This window comes from Lotus japonicus, chromosome 3, assembly GCF_012489685.1.
Source record: "Lotus japonicus ecotype B-129 chromosome 3, LjGifu_v1.2".
Classification (NCBI taxonomy): Eukaryota; Viridiplantae; Streptophyta; class Magnoliopsida; order Fabales; family Fabaceae; genus Lotus; species Lotus japonicus.
In genome coordinates, this window is record NC_080043.1 from 35,235,633 (window position 1) to 35,255,786 (window position 20,154).

Sequence of the window (20,154 nt, forward strand, 5' to 3'; positions counted from 1 at the left end):
GCAACTTTAGCAGGTACAGGATCAGGCAATATGGTACCAGAGGGAACAAAGCATTCATACAAGGATTTAGCTTTAGACACAGAAGGCTCATTTCTAATTGGTTTAGAATAGCCAATGCCATGCATTCCATTTCTGCTTACGCCATAGATCATTGAAGCCATTAAGCTTCTATCCACGCTTATAGCTAGGAATCTTTGAAAATACTTTTCATACTTAGATTCATTTCTACAATCAGAGGCATCACAGGCAACAATTTCTTCTAACTTAGCAATCTGGTTCTTAAGCACAGAGTTAGAATTTACCAAAGCATGATTTTCATTTTTCAAATCAGAAATAATTTTCTCATGTTCAGAAGGAGTCTTGGAGACAGCAGATAAGTTCTTTTTCAACTTTTTATGCTTAGACAATAAGGAGTTATACTTATCCATGATATCAGACAAAGCATGTTTCAGTTCAGAGGTAAAGAAAGAAGCAAATACCTCATTTTCATCGTCTGAGTTAGGATCTCCTTCTGATTCTGAGTCTGAGTCAACAGCTTCCTTTGACTCTGCTCCTTTGTCTTTGACAATGGCCATGAGTCCTTGGACTTCACCATCAGAGTCAACATCCTCTGACTCTGATTCATCGAATGTCACCATCAGACTCTTCTTGGTCTTGAAGTGCTTCTTTGGCTTCTTGTCTTTCTTCAACTTTGGACAATCACTTTTGAAGTGCCCAGATTCTTTGCACTCAAAACATGTGACTTCCTTGATTGAAGACTTCTTCTGGCCTGAGGACTCATACTTTCCTTTTGCCTTTCCAGAGCCTTTGAACTTGCTCTGCCTGTGCTTCCAGATGCGGTTGAGTCTCTTGGAGATCAGAGTCAGCTCATCTTCATCAGAATCTTCTGATGCTTCTTCAGATTCTTCTTCTTCAGCTTGAAGAGCCTTTGACTTCTCAACCTTAGCCTTTTCAGATTTGGATTTCAAGGCTATGGACTTTTTCCTCAGATCTTGCATCTCTGAGCGCTTCAGCTCATGGCATTTCAAAATGCTGATGAGTTCTTCTAAACTCATATTCTCAACGTCTCTCGTGAGCTCTATTGAAGTCACCAAAGGCATCCAACTTTCAGGAAGACACCTGATGACCCTTATGACATGATCTTTTGTTGTGTAGCTCTTGTTGAGAGGTCGTATGCCAGCTACAAGCAATTGAAATCTGGAGAACATTTCTTCAATGGACTCATTTGGCTCCATGATGAAGGATTCATACTTTTGGATCAAAGACAATGCCTTTGATTCTTTGACTTTCTTGTTTCCTTCATGAGACATCTTCAGAGATTCAAAAATGCCTTTAGCAAACTCACGATCTGTAATCTTCTGGTACTCTTCATAGGAAATAGCACTTAGAAGAATTGCTCTTGCTTTGTGATGTTGTGAGTACAGCTTCTTTTGATCTGCAGTCATCTCTGACCTTGGGATCTTCTTGCCATCTGCATCAACTGGACGCTCGTAGCCATCCACAATAATATCCCAGAGATCTGCATCGAAACCCAGAAAGAAACTTTCCAGTCTATCTTTCCAATATTCGAACCTTTGACCGTCGAACATAGGAGGCTTTGCATTGTAACCATCTCTTTGAGTTTCACTGGTGGTGGCAACCATTGTTTTTCACACCGGCCCGGATCACTGAACACTGTTAGGTGTGGTAATCAGAACTTGCGCTCTGATACCAATTGAAGGTATGAAAAACGGTAGAAAGGGGGGGTTTGAATAACGTTTTCAGTACAAAACTTCCACCTTAAAGATTTTGACAAATCTTTCGAGAACTTAAGTGCTAAAGATAAGAGATAGAGAAGCACACAAGGATTTTATCCTGGTTCACTTGATAAATCACTCAAGCTACTCCAGTCCACCCGTTAAGGTGATTTCTTCCTTCTTAGAATGAAGGCAATCCACTAATCAGGTAAGAGTTACAACTGCACTTGAAACCTACAAGTGACTAACAATTACACTGACTTAGCTCACACTAAGATTCACTCTCTTAGTCTTCTCTAGGATCCGATCAACCTTGATCTCCTAAAGGAACTAAACAAACTGTTTATCAAAGAAATGTTTACAAGAGATTTGCTTCTAAAAAGCTAATAGTAAACTCAATGAATTTCAGATGAAAGAAAGCTTAGAATATTTTGAATATGTCTTGCGCGTATGTGTTACTTCTACTCCGCTTCTTTCAATCTTCAGCCTCTATATATACTCCAAGGATTAGGGTTGAGCGTTGCATGGGAAATGCTACCGTTGGAGGGCAGTTCTGGAAAATCCAGCTTCTGCTGTGGCTGAGAACGTTAGGTAGGTCGTCAGGAAGGTACACTTGCTTTTGTACTTGGATAGCGACTTGACCTTTTAACCTAGGAGACTTCTGATCAGGGGAATGCTTCATATTGGAACTTGTGAAGCCGGTTGATCAGAGTCAGAGGGAAAGCACAGATCCTCTGACCAATGTATCTTCTGATTCTGAACTCAGAGGGAAGAACATGGCCTTCAGAGTTTCTTGCTTCTGGACTTCAGAGTTTCCACTATTCAGCTTCTGGATCTTCAGAGTCTTCTACACCATCAGAACATCTGAACCTTCAGTGTTTCTAGGTTATCAGAACTTCTGGATCTTCAGAGCTTCTAGCGACTGAGTCCACATCAGAGTTTGTATAGCTTCAGAACTTCTGAAGCTTTTCCACTGTTCATACTGAACATGGTGAATGCGAAAGCGTTGCTTGGGTCACTCTTTATACACAGTGCTTCTGATTTGTGTGAGATTGAGTTGAGGTCAGAGCCTGTAAATAGCACACTCAGAAAAACACGTTAGAGTACCACAATTGTTCATATCAAAAGGTTAACTTGTAATCATCAAAACATAGAGTTGTACTACTAGATCAAAACTTGATCTTACACCACTTTCTCTTTTTTAGGCCACTTGTGAATTGTCTTAGCTTTCTCATCGTTCTTCTCCGCTTTGAGTAATTCGACATGCCTTACTCTATCAGCGAGCTGAGACATATCTCGATTATACTACGTGTCGAGTTTCTTCCTAATCGAATACTCTAAACCACCTGTGGCCAAAACAACCAATTCATGTTCTGGGACATGAGTAAAGCATCGAGATTTTAACATCCTGAATCTATTCAGGTAGTCATCAATAGATTCGACATTCTTTCTTTTGACGCTAGCCAAATCCTTTAGACTCACTTTGCACTCCCCTCTAAAGAACTGCTCATGGAAAATCCTTTCCAATTGTGTCCGAGTGTGGACAGACCTAGGAGCAAGGGTTGTGAACCATGTAAACGCGTTCTTAGTTAAAGAACTTGGAAAATACTTCATTTTAAAATTTTCGTTAATGGCCAGGTCTCCAGCCTCAATCTGTTATCTCGCCACGTGTTCCACAGTAGACTCCCCTGAGTCCCCAGAGAACTTAGTGAACTTTGGGACTTTCCAACCTCTAGGTAGTTCCGCTTCGAGAACCTCTTCAGTGAAGGCTGAAACAAAATGGGGTCTATTAGCAAAACCTACAATAAAACCGTGTTGATTTAGCAATTGTTCGACCACAGCAGCAACATTTTGTTGCCCCCCAGCATTTTGGTGTCGAATTCTTTCCAACACTCCATCAGCGTGCTCATCCCTATTTACCATGTATACGTTCTGCGGCCCTGGTTGTCCCCCTTCATTTTCTTCGAATAAAGGGTTTTGTCATACGTGTTGGTAGGGTTGTACGGGCTTGCGAGCTGGGATTGCGACTGGTGGAATTGGTTCAATTCTCGGCAGAGGTGCTGTCTCGTTTTGTGCTCCTGAACCGTGGTAGAGATAGGTATCTCAGCCACGGCTGACATCATTATACCCTGGGGTGATGCTATGACGCCAAGTGTCGTTCCAGGAGGCAACTCCTCCTCATTGTTACTACTGCTCCCACCAGGGCTATTTTGATTCACCACATTGGATCCCTGCGGGGAGGCTCTACCTCGACTATTCGCCATGCTTACTGTCCTACCGCTTCTCAAGTGCATAAAACTAACTCACGCAAGCAAAGACGAAAAACAAGTAGCAAAAACAATAAAACTTCACACAAAACGCTTCTGTAAAACTTGGTTTTCACAAAAACGGTCCCACCAGGTGTGCCAATTTGTTTACCACATATTTGGTAAACAAACATCTTCCAAGTTCGACTGGAAAAAGTTTAAGAGTTTTGCGAATTAAGGGTTCTTTTGGGTAAACGTCTTGCCAAAGCGCGTGTGAAATCGGGTTTTTCGACAACCGTGTGTCGAAGGATAAAAGGAAATAAAGATTCAAAAGCAAAACGCAAGACAATCAAAAGTGCTCGAAGATAAAATTTACTAATTAAAAAGCTTTACATCAAATCCAAACTCATACAATTGACAGTAAATTTAACAAAAGCTACAACGGCAACGAATTCAAAAATCTAAGTGCAAGAATCGTAAACGGCTGGTTCGGCAACGTACTCCTTCATGATCACGTTAGGCTCGTTGAGTATCTTTGATGCGGACATGAGAGCTTTTTAGTGATTTTTAGAGCTGAGTTGGGAACCCTTTTTCTGAATTGGATTCTCCTATTTATAGAGCTCCATGTCCCGCGTGTCTTTGGCGGTTTTCTTCCTTATTGGATGGGTTAGTGGGTCTGATTCCCCCACGATCTGATGCTTGCCCCTGAAGTTCCATGCGTAGTGGTGAAGATCGTGTTCTTCAACTGCTTCAACTGCTTCTTGGCCACGTACTTAGCCATCGTGGTGAGAAAAGACTCAGTCAATGCTGCACGTGTTAAATATGCCCGCGTTTGTAGCAACGGTTACCAGCGTCCCTTTGTCGAATTCGGTTGCCCATTTAACTTGGCGTTTTTTCTTGCCTTTCTTGATTCTCTTGGTCCATTTTTCGACCGCCCCATGCGTTTTGGGCCAAATATTTTGGGCCAACAGTAGGTCATTGCAAAAAGTCAAAATCCTGCTATACATGACAAATAATGGCAGAATATGACGTAAATAGCGGTCATATGGCGGGATATCGGCCATTGCGGAGAGCCAAAAAACTGCCAAGAGAAACCGCTACAGCGTGCCATGACGGATATTTAATAACACTGGTACCAGGACGTACATCAAGCTCAATCTGCATAACCAATTAAAGTCGGAGAGGAAGATTGAGTGAAAATTAAGATAGGACCAATGCCGAATAATCACTCAAAAGGCGACTTATTATGCATAGTGGTGAAGGGGGGCGATTTATGGTATAAGTAGGCCTCAACCGAAAATGAGACTCACAAATTGGGGTGAAAAAGCATTGCAAGGCTTGTCTCAGTGATGTGGTGGTGCTTTCTTTCGGCACAACCATTTTGGGGTGATGTATATGGACAAGACATGCATGAAAAATACCACACTATCGAATCAATAAGGTGCTTGAAGAGTTTACAATCTTGGTGGGCAAAAGCAAAAATTGAGGGAAGTTGCTTTTGTCCACCATGATTTTGGCTTCACGGTGCTTTTCAAACGACTTTCCCAACATGCACCATATTCCATCCAAGCCTGGGTTGCAATTTTGAAATGGTAGGTAAATGTCAAATCTAAACAAACAGACCCCTCATAATAATCATTAAGATATTGAAAATTGCATCATTTTGGACTTTGAAATAAATTGCCACTGGAGATTTTTAATTAGCACTGTAATTCGTTTTTACCAGAAGTATAAGATGATATATGATTACTATTTCCTCTTAAATTTCAGAGTGTCATATGAATCTTCAATGCATGTTTGGAAAAGCTTCTCTAATTGACTTAAATCTTTAATGCATGTTTGGAAAGCTTCTATAATTGATTCTAAAGTCAAAATCTCGTATGAAAGTTTGTAGTGTGAGAATTAATTCTGAAAGAAAGAGAAGCCGATTCATACATGCATCTTTAAATCTTTCAGTAGTGCCACATCTGGAAGCAGAAAAACTACAAGTTATGTATCTGCTGTGTGATTTAGCCCAATCCAATATTTATTTCTGGGTTTCCTCATTTATGACAAAATTGTGGAGTGTTAGATCACAGAGCTACAGGTGGGGGATCATGTTCTTCCTCTATTAACTGGGAAATGTGGTGAGTTGGTTTGGTCCAACTTTTGTGTCAATTTAGCAGTCTATATTTCAGGTTTAGTTTCTCAGTTACAGATATTGTAGAAAAATGAATTTCTGCTTCATTATGCTGCTGAGGGTGCAAGAATTTCTGGTGCATCTAGGATTATTGGAGTTGATTTGAACCTGAACAGGTTTGAGCAAGGTAGTATTGATATTGTCAATTTATTGTCAAAAGATCATGACAAACTGAATGCTTGAGTTTGTTGGAGTCTAGGATAGCATTGAACCACAGCAATTTCTATGAGATAAGACTGATAACAATCTCAATCTAAATATTAAATAACAAATATTCAAGAATCATCTTAACGTTCAATATCACTTTTCATATATAATCGGCTCTAGAGTTACAAATAAAATTTTCGCATTCCAGATTTGTCAAGTATCCCCAAGACCTAGAGTTGTGTTAAAGTAGTTGATAAGGCTAAGGATTTTTATATTAGACTCATGGGTAGCATGTAGAATCAAGACATGGTCTATAATTCTGTGATGAGTACAAGTACAAGATGAGAAGTAGAAAGAGACATACATCAAAGACACTCTTGCCTGCTGTCTATCTTGTATTCAAGACCATGAACTGCACGTTTAACGAGATTCTATATTTCATTGGACACATGCAGGTTCCTTGAGAATGGTTGTAGCTGTTGTACCTCACATGGCAACTAGGAAACAAGGGAAGATTGTGAACATTGGTAGTAATTCTGCTCTGGCTTCTGGACCTCGTTCAAGTGCTTACAGTAATGATGCTCTTCATGCTATGACAGATACATCAAGGTTTTCTTCTTCTTATTCAAACTTGCAGTACCATTAGATTTGTTGTTCATGTCTGCATCACATAAACTAGAGGCAACAGTGTTGGCAAAGGAAATTCATCTAGTTTAATAGAAATTACTGTCCTGTTATGTGCATGCTTTTAGTTCAAAGTGGTAATTTCATGAAATTGGAATCCAGTAGTGTTTGTTAAGAACTTCACTAGATGTATACTGGACTAAAGTCAAAGTTTAGTGGATGCAACAAGACACCATTTGTGAATAGCAAATTGAATTAGCCATTTTGAGGAAACCTTGTGCCATTTTGATTCACCAATTTCTGCGCCGGGGCTTTTTGGTTTGATACTGATTATTAGAAGTTCCTTTGATCCTTTTCTTAATTCCTTTTTTCTCTTATTTTTGTTCATTTCAATTTTATTTGAGGCTCTACTTCAAGTTCAAGCATTCCTTGCTAGACCAAACCAAACTATGTAGTGAGCAGGATGTTTTTTCTTTATTTCGTCTTTGTGATCGATCTTGATTGTTCCCTAAGCAACATTCTTTTTTCTAATTGTTTTTTAAAGGCTTAAATAAGTTTTTGGTCCCTAACCTTTACCAAATGCTTGGTTTTCGTCCCTCGTCGGAGCAAAGGTGGGTTTTAGTCCCTAACCTTTGCCACCAGATTTGGTTTTCATCCCTCCGGAGCTATGGGTCAACGCCGGAGCTCCGGTGACCCATGTGGCAATATTAATGAGGTCAGGTATTATTTAAAAAAAAAAGGAAAACGAAATTTTAACCCAGATCTACAATCTCTAACCCAGAAATTTCAACATCATCATCCTTCCTCACCTTCTTCTCCTTTACACTTCCAAACCCAGAAACTTACAGACACTCCATCCCCAACCCCATCTTCACCGCTAATTCTTCACACAACACCAACCCCACCACCACCCCCAACCTCAACCCCATCTTCCCTTTCTTTCTTTCTTTTTCACGCTCTCTTTCTCTGTTGCTGTTAATGTCAACCCAGATCTACAACGAGACAGGTACCTGAATTTAGAGATCGGGTTGAAATTTAGAGATCTGCTTCTGTTAATGTCAACCCAAACTTAAAAAAAAAACATGGAAAATTGAAACAAAATTGAATCAAGCAGTACAAATTTTCAACAGAACTGAATTGAAACATGATTGAATCAAGATGAAAATTGAAACAATTTATTTTCTCTTCTTCTCCTGGTAGCAAAGGCTCCGGCGAGGGACGCAAACCAAACATTTGATAAATGTTAGGGACCAAAAACTTATTTAAGCTTTTTTTAAACAATGAAATTCAAAGGCTCGCTCAGGTTCATAATAGAGTTCTTAATTTTTCTTGATCACTTGTGATTCGTCTCTTCTTTAGAAAGCAAGGAACAAGAATGACATAGATGTATAAAAATATTCTTGATCAAGAACAACTGGTATCAAGTGGGTCAATACATGAGAGTTGAAAACAAACAATAAAACAAACTTCCTAAACAATAAGCAACCGAAAACAGAACAGCACTCTATACTCACAACAGGAATTTTCGATTTGCTTACAGTATATATAAAAGCAAATTCGAAATTTCAGGAAACTATAATGAAGAAACGATAAAGCCAGAGTTTAGACCACCCCTAGTAGGTTGGTTATGGTTCTTAAGAACATTATCTAGCTCTTTTATGAACCTCTCCATGGCTTTAGATGACAAACAAATCGGAGTCAGTAAACCTTCCTCACCTTTATCATTTTTGAAGGGAACATTAAAGCTTGCTAAACTAGGTATGGGCCCAATTCCTCCCTTGGATAGACCTCCATAAATAGCATCACCCCACCCAAAGTCGACCCGCCTGAAACCAGCAAGCTTCAAATCCGAAACAAGAAACGATTTGTCCATAGTGAAGTGTGGTCGTCCCTTAATGGCCATTAAATCTGCTAATGAATGCAAATACTCCCTAGTGATATTAGCTTTTGCTTTCCTCACTAACTCTACTGCATATCCCAATGGATTTTCACATAACTTCCCAGCTGTGGTAATTGAGGGAGAAAACGCAAAGGCGTTGCCATAATAACCAATTGGTAATGGAGAGTCAAGCTTGGCACGCGCATTAACAATGCAGAGTATGCGGACCTCCTCATCACTGTTTAGTTGCAATGCTATTGTGCGGCAACGCCAAACAAATGCGGTGAGAACTTCAAAATTTGTGCAGCGAAGTTGGTGGGAAGGAAGGAAACTACGAATTGTAGCTAGCTCATTTGGACCAAAGAAGAAAGACTCGTGGACCATGTCATCTTGGGGGATGGTGGTTTCCTTGGGGTAAGGTACTTGTTCGTCGTATTCAGGATGAGTGCATGTCACTCTTGGTGGATCCCTTGCACTTAGGATCTCTCTACACCACACTGGTAGGATTGAAGGTTGGGGCATCCCGCGAGCCATTTCTCCTATGGCACTCAGAAATTGAACCAATCCAACCGCATCACACATGGTGTGGTTTAATCGGATGGCGAATATGAAACCACCGCACTTCAGCCTCGTTACTTGTATAAGCAGCAAGGGTGTGTTAAGCATTTCCTCAGAACCAGGAACTTCATAGAGGAGCTCATCCATGCATGGGAAGGGAGTTTGAAGATTATCACCAAATTGGTTAAGAGTGATATCTGCATCAGCTTCAATGAACAGAACACCCTCACCAGTGCAATCCACCATGAGTTTTCTACCAAGGCCTTCCCTAAGCCTACCTGCAAAAGGATAGTAAAACACAAGTGTTTTGGCCAATGCTTTTCTAATGGCCTCAACAGGGTCCTTCCCCGCCATTGATGGGTTGTAGCGATAGAATTGTACCACTGGAATTTGAAACCGTAGGCCATCTTGGTCATCAATATCTGAAAGAAGTTTCACTTCATGAGGGGTCGCTTCAGCCGGACCAACAAGCTCTGGCTCACGCCTTCGCACTGCAAACACCAGATCAGATTTGGATGATGATGAGGCCATCTTTGACTAAAAATCAAGGGAAAGAGAGTTAAGTGTCACTCTGATCGATCAAGGTTTATTGAACAATGTATTGTTGCTTCTTACTTGTCAGTGGTTGTGGTGGATGCCTGCTACTTCAATCGTATATATATATATATGATGTTCTGCGCTGCTTAATTTAATTACGAAAACAGAGTTAGAGTCAGTTTCAACCTGCTAGGAGACCCACGTGAAAATTGTATTCTTTTTATTTTGGTTTTCGTCGCATGTGTGTTCGTTATTAGACCATTGTAGTGTGTATTTTTTATTTTATTCATATATAGCACATGTTTTCGACTTATGTGTAAAATTTATTATTCTCATCTCTATCAGTTCGTGTTATTATATTACCCATGACTGGAGTTATAATTAATGTAACGCAATATAAAAATATGATAGACGGCTGAACGACTTTCTAAATGATTGGGCACATAATGCTTAAACTAAATATTTGTCAAAAAAAAAATTGTGTTTCATGTACAAAGTTTAATATGTTAACATAATGAATGCAGAAAGTTTGAGTTGTAGGGTAATATACGTTACATACATATAAATAATTAGTGAAAGCAAATAATACATATAATAGTAAAAAAGTAAATTTTTTTTAAGATAAATAATACAAACAATACATACTATTAAAAAAACATCAAAAAGATTTGTGGGGCAATTGTCCCCATACTTAACTATGTAGATCCGTCCTAACATTTTTTTCTATAAGGAAAAAGTTTGTAATGGCTAATGACAATCTCGTAATAATTTTTAATTATAATGACTGGTTAAGATTTTACATGGTTAGTTCTTTGTGGGGTTGGATGCTGCTTTAATTATTAATACCATATTAATTAATGATACCATATTCCATGGGGAAAACATATAGTCAGCATGAACATGCTAAGATGCTTATAAAAAAAAACGAGCATGCATGCTAAGAGGCCACTTGAGTATTGTGGTTTTTAAAATTGAAATTGAAATGTACTTTTTTATTCCGTTACATAAGTTTTTGTTATGTGAAAATACAGAATCTCTGAGGACCATTTACTGAACATAAGTGGACAGAAGTGAAGTATAGGGACTTAGTTGTAAACACTGATAGTTAGTGCTCATAACTGAGCTGGCAAGTAGCTGGCAAGTAATTAGTGTTAGTTAAAACTGATTAGCAGTTAGTTACAAGTTTGTTATTCTGTTTTAGTATAAATAAGCTTTTGTCTTTCTTCTACATTGTAACGAAAATCACATTCAATCAATTAAACTCAGATTTCAACTTGTTCTTCAAGCTTCTTCTACAAGCTTGTTCTCTCTTTTCTTTGATGGTATCAGAGCCCTAACCAGGGTTCTGCCATCACCGATTTCCGCTGCTATGGTGCGACAAGCACAGAACAACAACAACAATGGAGTTCCTCATGTGGTTCTTGATCCGTCGCAGAATCCAGGATCGCCGTACTACATTCACTCGAGTGATAATCCTTCGGCGACCATGGTGAATCCACTTTTGAATGGCAAGAACTACAATGCTTGGGCAAGATCGATGAAACGCGCGCTTGTGGCGAAAAACAAGTTCCGATTCGTCAATGGCGAAATTCCGGTGCCGGTAGCGACAGATATGAACTACGAAGCCTGGGATCGCTGCAATAGTTTGATCTATTCATGGATCCTTAATTCGGTAACTACTTCAATTGCAAATAGCATTGTTTTTCTTGAAAATGCCTGTGATGCATGGAGAGATCTGAGAGATCGTTTTTCTCAAGGTGATTTGGTTAGGATTTCAGAATTACATAATGAAATTAGTAATTTGAAACAAAATTCACACACTGTGGATGAATATTACACTGAGTTGAAGATTCTTTTGGAAGAATTGGAGCACTATCGTCCAATTCCACAATGTCGGTGTGCTGTTCCCTGTAGATGTGATGCAATTGAGAATGTAAAATTGTTCAGGGAGCAAGATAACACAATCAGGTTTCTTTTAGGTCTGAATGATAATTTTGGAGTGATTAAGTCACAGATTTTGATGAGTTTTCCATTGCCATCAATTGCTAAGGTTGTGTCTTTAGCCATACAACATGAAAGGCAGATTGCTACTGAGGATAATGAAGATTCACTAGCAATAGTGAATGCAGCAGATGGAAGGAAGCCATATGGTAGAGGAAAATCTGGTAGTTCTAGTTACAAGACCACTGGAAAATTCTGCACTCATTGCAAGAAACCAGGTCACACGGTGGAGATTTGCTATAGACTACATGGATACCCTACCACTTTCAATTCCAGAAATGGTACAAGTCATGCTAATAACACAGCCAGAAATTATGACTCTACTGATGATCCAGAGGATGACAATTACTCACAAAAGGAGGTTGAAGAGCCTTTCACTGCCGATCAGTACAAAAGAATCATAGCCATGATCCAACAAGTTACTACAACATCAAAGAAAGCTCCAGATAATAGCAATACTTTTGTGAATCATGTGGTGAAGGCTGCAACTTATGAAGGAGATGCTTCAGGACATGGTAATCACATGGCTTTATCTTGTTTTCAACATTATGATAGTAGAGATTGGATCATAGATTCAGGAGCAAGTGATCACATTTGTTTTGACAAATTGTCTTTTAACACACTTGCTGAAGTTAAACCTATTAGTGTTAAGCTTCCTAATGGTGCTATCATCAAAACATGTTATGTTGGGACAGTTAGAATAACACAGTCCATTCTACTAACACATGTTCTCTTTGTGCCTGAGTTTTCTTATAATTTAGTTTCAGTTCATAAGTTAGCAAAAGGACATGATGTTGATGTAGTTTTTGGTAAATTTCACTGTTTTGTTCAGGAGGTGCAAACCATGAGGAGGATTGGTTTGGGTAGTTTGCAAGCTGATGATCTCTATCACTTAGTAGTTAGTAGTCCTTCTAGTACATGTTTTTCTGTTCAGCATAGTTCATCTGAAATAAGTGGCTTAGGTCACACTATCCCACCTAGTGCTTTATGGCATTTTAGGTTAGGGCATTTATCTCATGATAGATTACTTGCTTTACACACTGTAGATAATTCCATTTCTGTTAGTAAGTCTCTTGTATGTGACATTTGTCACCTAGCCAAGCAGAAAAAGAAAATGTTTTCCATTAGTTACAGTAATGCACAAAAGTGTTTTGATTTGGTTCACATGGACATTTGGGGTCCTCTTGCTCAAGCTTCTGTCCATAATCACAAGTACTTCCTCACAGTTCTAGATGACTATAGTAGGTTTGTTTGGATTGTTCTCCTCAAGACCAAAGCAGAAGTACAACAACAAGTGAAGAACTTTGTTACTTTGGTGAAGACACAGTTTGGTCAGTCCATCAAAGCTATTAGAAGTGACAATGGGCCTGAATTCCTTCTACCTGATTACTATTCTGCTCATGGTATTATTCACCAGAGATCTTGTGTTCATACACCACAGCAGAATGGGAGGGTGGAAAGGAAGCATCAACATATTTTGAACGTTGCTAGAGCTTTACTTTTCAGTCCAATTTGCCAAAGAAAATGTGGAGTTATGCTGTCTTGCATGCAGTCTTTCTTATGAATAGGATACCAAGCAAGGTCTTAAATAACAGGTCACCTTACCAATTGTTGTATCAAAAGAAAGCTGAACTAGATAATTTGAAGGTCTTTGGTTCACTGTGTTTTGCAAATACCATATCTGTAAATAGATCAAAGCTGGAACCAAGAGCCAGGAAGTGTGTTTTCTTGGGATTTAAGCAAGGGGTCAAGGGTTTCATTTTGCTGGATATTTCTACTCATGAGATCCTAGTTTCCAGAGATGTATCTTTTCATGAGCTTATTTTACCTTACAAAAGCTCAGCTTCAGTTTCCTGGGAGTGCATAGACTTGCAAGCATATAACAGTGGATCTAGTAGTTCTGAAGTTACAGGGGCAACACAATCCACACCTGCAGTAGAGTTGCCAATTAATGAAGATAGAGTTGATATCATCCCAGAAGTACTTCCTAGTGATGTTCAGGCAGAAGAATCAATTCCAGAAGTAGCTCATAGTGATCCTCAGGTAGAGAAATCATTTTCTTCTCAGATTGAAAGTCCAAATTCACATCATGCCACTGATCATTCTGTGATTGAAGAAAATTATGACATTCCAAGGACATCTAGTAGACAAGTCAAGAGGCCATCATATCTACAAAATTTTCAATATGGATCTTTACCTACAAGAACTAGTACAGCACACAGTATTACACATTACTACTCCCATAACAAGCTTTCTCCTACACATCAGTCATATGTGCTTAACATTTCTACAGATAAAGAGCCAACTACATTTGCTGAGGCAAACAAATATCCATATTGGCAAGAAGCAATGAAGGCAGAGATATCAGCTTTGGAGAGAAATGGAACCTGGAAATTAATGGATTTACCACAAGGTGTCAAGCCCATAGGTTGCAAATGGGTCTATAGAGTAAAGAGAAATGCAGATGGTACCCTGGCTCGTTACAAAGCAAGATTAGTAGCTAAGGGCTACAATCAAGTAGAGGGACTAGATTATTTTGACACTTTCTCTCCCGTTGCCAAACTTACTACTGTCAGAGTTGTTTTAGCACTTGCTGCTGCAAAGAATTGACATTTACACCAACTAGATGTAGATAATGCTTTTCTACATGGCTCTCTAAATGAAGATGTGTATATGAGTATACCAGCAGGGGTCCCAACTAAGAAGCCTAATCAAGTGTGCAAACTTCAAAAATCACTTTATGGTTTGAAACAAGCAAGTAGGAAATGGTATGAAAAACTCTCTTCTCATCTCATAGATCTGGGCTACACACAAACAGCTTCAGATTATTCCTTGTTTGTCAAATGTGGTGATGATAAGTTCACAGGGTTATTAGTCTATGTAGATGATGTCATTTTATTTGGAGATAACCTGACTGAATTTCAAAAGGTTAAAGACTCTCTACATTGTGCTTTTGGTATTAAAGATCTGGGAATCTTAAAATACTTTCTTGGTCTTGAGGTGGCACATTCCACTACTGGAATTTCTCTTTGTCAGAGGAAATACTGTTTAGATTTACTTGAAGAAACAGGCAATCTTGGCAGCAAACCTGTCTCAACACCTTTAGATCCAGCAGCTAAATTGAGTCTTGATCAAGGTGAACCTTGTGCAGATGTTTCAGCATACAGAAGATTAGTGGGCAGATTGTTATATTTGACTCATACAAGGCCTGATATTACCTTTGCTACACAACAGTTGAGTCAGTTCATGAGTAATCCTACTGATATGCATTACAAAGCAGCTCTCAGAGTTTTGAAGTTCTTAAAAGCCTCTCCAGGATTAGGCTTATTCTTTCCAAGAAACTCTTCCATTAATATTCAGGGTTACTCAGATGCAGATTGGGCTGGTTGTATGGATACAAGACGATCTATTTCAGGATACTGTTTCTATCTTGGCCATTCACTTATATCCTGGAAAGCTAAGAAGCAAGTCACAGTCTCAAGGTCATCTAGTGAGGCAGAATATCGAGCTTTAGCCTATGCAACTTGTGAGCTGCAGTGGCTTCTTTATTTGTTGCAGGATTTGAAGATTACTTGTTCTAAGACACCTGTTCTGTTTTGTGACAATCAAAGCGCTTTGCACATTGCTGCCAACCCAGTATTTCATGAGCGGACCAAGCACTTAGAGATTGATTGTCATGTAGTCCGAGAGAAGTTACAAGCTGGTGTTCTCAAGCTTTTGCCCATCCCAACAGCTCTTCAGGTTGCAGACATGTTCACTAAAGCTCTCCAACCAAGATTCTTTCAAGGGTTTGTTTCTAAGCTTGGTCTGGTCAATATCTTTCCACCTCCAGCTTGAGGGAGGGTGTGAAAATACAGAATCTCTGAGGACCATTTACTGAACATAAGTGGACAAAAGTGAAGTATAGGGACTTAGTTGTAAACACTGATAGTTAGTGCTCATAGCTGAGCTGGCAAGTAGCTGGCAAGTAATTAGTGTTAGTTAAAACTGATTAGCAGTTAGTTACAAGTTTGTTATTCTGTTTTAGTATAAATAAGCTTTTGTCTTTCTTCTACGTTGTAACGAAAATCACATTCAATCAATTAAACTCAGATTTCAACTTGTTCTTCAAGCTTCTTCTACAAGCTTGTTCTCTCTTTTCTTTGATGTTAAATCACGGATTCACGGTTGTTGGTCCTTATGGCACATGTGTATTTATTATCACACAAAAACAATTAACTGTTTTTTGGTACAATAAAACAAAAATCATAAGAGTAATTAACCAGTCAAAGTCGGAGAGCTAGGACGACCGAGTGAAAACTAAGCCACAATTGATGGTGCTCTTTACATGCGTAGAATGCCTTGAAATAGGTAGGAGGAATGCCAAATAATAATTCAAAAGGCTACTTATCATGCAATAGTGGTGAAGGAAGACGATTTATGGTATATAAGTAGCAACAGCGAAGGCTCAACCCAAAATGAGACTTCCAAATTGGAGTGAAAAAAGCATTGCAAGGCCTGTCTCAATGACATGGTGGCGCTTTCTTTTTCACCACCATTTTGGGATGATGTATATGTACAAGACATGCGATGAAAAATGCCACACTTTCGTAGCAATAAGGTGCTTGAAGAGTAGTACAATTTTGGTGGACAAAAGCAAAAATTAAGAGAAGTTGCTTCTGTCCGTCATGATTTTGACTTCATGAATGGTGTTCGATTTTCCAAACATGCACCATATTCCATCCAAGCCTAGGTTGCAATTTTGAAATGGTAGGTACTTGTCAAATATGAACAAACAGATCCCTCACAGTAATCATTAAGATATTGAAAATTACATCATTTTGGACTTAGAAACAAATTGTTAGTGGCAGATTTTTAATTGCACAGTAATTCATGTTTTGAAAGCTTCTCTAATCATTTAAATCTTAAATGCATGTTTGGAAAAGCTTCTATAAGATTCTAAAGTCAAAATCATGTTGGGTGAAAGTCATTAGTGTGAGAATTAATTCTGAAAGAAAGAGAAGCGACTCATAGTTCATATATCCTATAAATCTATCAATCTTTTAGTAGTACCACATCTGGAAACAGAAAATCTACATGTTAATTTATTACTGTGTAATTTAGCCCAATCCAATATTTCATTGCTGGGTTTCCTCATTTATGACAGAATTGTGGAGTAGTATTAGAGGAGTCACAAACCAGCAGCAGGGATCATGTTCTACCTGTATTCTCTGACGAATGTGGTGAGTTTGTTTAGTCTAACTCTTGTGTCAATTTAGCAGTATATATTTCAGGTTTAGTTTCGCAGTTACAGATATTGTAGAACAGTGATTTTCATATCTCAGTGATGGACGTCACGCTTGACTTGTTTTCTGGGGCATCTAAAGGCTTGACATCCCACAGGGATCAAAATTTGCCACCTCTTTCCCGCTCCGCCTTTCACTTCCTTAGGAAGCGTCGAAATTGGGTCATGGTCATCTGTTCTGGCCCATAATAGTTCCTTGAGCCATAGGAGTAGTTTCTCGATACCTGAGAGTTATTAACGTACGAAGACCCTTAGCCCAAGTCGATTTTCTGCCACTTCTGCCTTGGCTTTGGTTTCGGCGGTGCTGACCTGAACCATTGGTTTTTTGGCACCTCAGCATTGGGGAGATAGATTTTGCTCTTCCCCTTTCGATCTTGATCCATATGGGTGGCGATCTCTTCATGAGGGTAAGTCAATCTTCTGGCCACAGGCGCTTTCTGTTGATAATGCCTCTTCATTTCAGAGTCTTGGTAAGCTTTTGCCGCTGACTTGTCGAAAACAGCGTTGCATCTAGGGCACAACGTGACTTCCTTTTCTCCATCTTGGCTTCGAGATAAGAACTCGACAAGAGTTTCTCCAGCTTTGGGGTAGACCTCCTCCCAGCTAACTTCTTCACCTGGTGCTTCGACTGTCGCTTCTTTAGTTTCTGTTTCTTCCAGAACCAAACCCGAGTCGAGCTTCTCAATGATGTCAACCATGCAAATGTGGAGGGGTTCCACATAATTGGCTTCTGCTTTCTGGAGTGGATCTGAGTCGATCTTTGCTTGGTCTTTAGTCTTTTCGCCGTACTTGAGCCTACCAGAATCCAGTGCTCCTTGAACAAGGTCCCTGAAACGAACACATTGTGAGGTCCAGTGGCCAAAAAAGTTGTGATACTTACAGTATTTTTTGCCTTTCTTCTGTTCAGAAGAAGGCAATTTTTGGTCTTTAGGGACCACAATTAAACCATCAGAGACAAGTATGTCGTAAATTGCATCACATTTTGTCACATCAAAAGTATAAGTTTTAACAGTAGGAATACTGTCCTTGGGAGATTCTTCTCCCAACTTGTTTTCATAAGGCTTTAGTGCCTTGCACACATAAGGGTCTCCTGGCTGGAGCTCAGCCAGATTGATGTCATTAGTGTCGACTTCGGGGGTGACTTCGTGGTATGCGTACTGAGTTGGGCACACCAACTCTGTATCTATGTAGGCCACTTTCTCTTTTTTAGGCCACTTGTGAGTTGTCTTAGCTTTCTCATCATTCTTCTCCGCTTTGAGTAATTCGACATGCCTTACTCTATCAGCGAGCTGAGACATATCTCGAATATACTGCGTGTCGAGTTTCTTCCTAATCGAATACTCTAAACCACCTGCGGCCAAAACAACCAATTCATGTTCTGGGACATGAGTAAAGCATCGAGATTTCAACATCCTGAATCTATTCAGGTAGTCATCAATAGATTTGACATTCTTTCTTTTGACGCTAGCCAAATCCTTTAGACTCACTTTGCACTCCCCTCTAAAGAACTGCTCATGGAAAATCCTTTCCAATTGTGTCCAAGTGTGGACTGCCCTAGGAGCAAGGGTTGTGAACCATGTAAATGCGTTCTTAGTTAAAGAACTTGGAAAATACTTCATTTTCAAATTTTCGTTAATGGCCAGGTCTCCTGCCTCAATCTGGTATCTCGCCACGTGTTCCACATTAGACTCCCCTGAGTCCCCAGAGAACTTAGTGAACTTTGGGACTTTCCAACATCTAGGTAGTTCCGCTTCGAGAACCTCTTCAGTGAAGGCTGAAACAAAATGGGGTCTATTAGCAAAACCTACATTAAAACCGTGTTGATTTAGCAATTGTTCGACCACAGCAGCAACATTTTGTTGCCCCCCAGCATTTTGGTGTCGAATTCTTTCCAACACTCCATCAGCGTGCTCATCCCTATTTACCATGTATACGTTCTGCGGCCCTGGTTCTCCCCCTTCATTTTCTTCGAATAAAGGGTTTTGTCCTACGTGTTGGTAGGGTTGTACGGGCCTGCGAGCTGGGATTGCGACTGGTGGAATTGGTTCAATTCTCGGCAGAGGTGCTGTCTCGTTTTGTGCTCCTAACACTGTTGCCAGACGCCCCATCTGATGGGCTAACTCTTGGTTATTGGCATTTGTGTTCTGGATCAAGGGATTGAAGATCTCCCCCATCTGTCGAGATAGCATATTAACCATTTCGTGCTGGCTATCGTCGAACTGCTGCCTGATAGCCTGAAGTGACCCTGAGTTCATGCACGTGGGCAAGTACATTTGCGAACTTTGCCCCGTGGCAAAGCCGGGAGGGCTCACTCGATTTCCCAAGTTCATCATTGTGCAATTTGCCCCGAATGGAGGCATCCCAAAAGGGGGCACATTCTCGGAGAACGTTGAATAATTGCCCTGCAACCCATGCATCAACGATGTTGGCATGCCAAAGGGCATATCTCTCGCAGGCGGGGCAAGGTTTGGCATAAAGGATGTTTGGGCCACGTTGGCTACTCCCTTCGTCACAGTTGGCATTGTGACGGCCTGAACCGTGGTAGAGATAGGTATCTCAGTCACGGCTGACATCATTATACTTTGGGGTGATGCTATGACGCCAAGTGTCGTTCCAGGAGGCAACTCCTCCTCATTGTTACTACTGCTCCCACCAGGGCTATTTTGATTCACCACATTGGATCCCTGCGGGGAGGCTCTACCTCGACTATTCGCCATGCTTACTGTCCTACCGCTTCTCAAGTGCATAAAACTAACTCACGCAAGCAAAGACGAAAAACAAGTAGCAAAAACAATAAAACTTCACACAAAACGCTTCTGTAAAACTTGGTTTTCACAAAAACGGTCCCACTGGGCGTGCCAATTTGTTTACCGTGATATTTGGTAAACAAACATCTTCCAAGTTCGACTGGAAAAAGTGTAAGAGTTTTGCGAATTAAGGGTTCTTTTGGGAAAACGTCTTGT

General features: G+C 39.9%; 1 protein-coding gene across 1 annotated transcript; it reads right to left on the bottom strand.

Annotated features, from left to right (window-relative positions):
* Positions 1-8,313: 8,313 nt before the first annotated feature.
* LOC130749737 (benzyl alcohol O-benzoyltransferase-like) lies at positions 8,314-10,011 on the bottom strand. The gene has a single exon (XM_057603110.1). It carries the CDS (start codon positions 9,898-9,900, stop codon positions 8,506-8,508), a length of 1,395 nt encoding a protein of 464 aa, XP_057459093.1. The 5' UTR covers positions 9,901-10,011; the 3' UTR covers positions 8,314-8,505.
* Between the last annotated feature and the right edge of the window lie 10,143 nt (positions 10,012-20,154).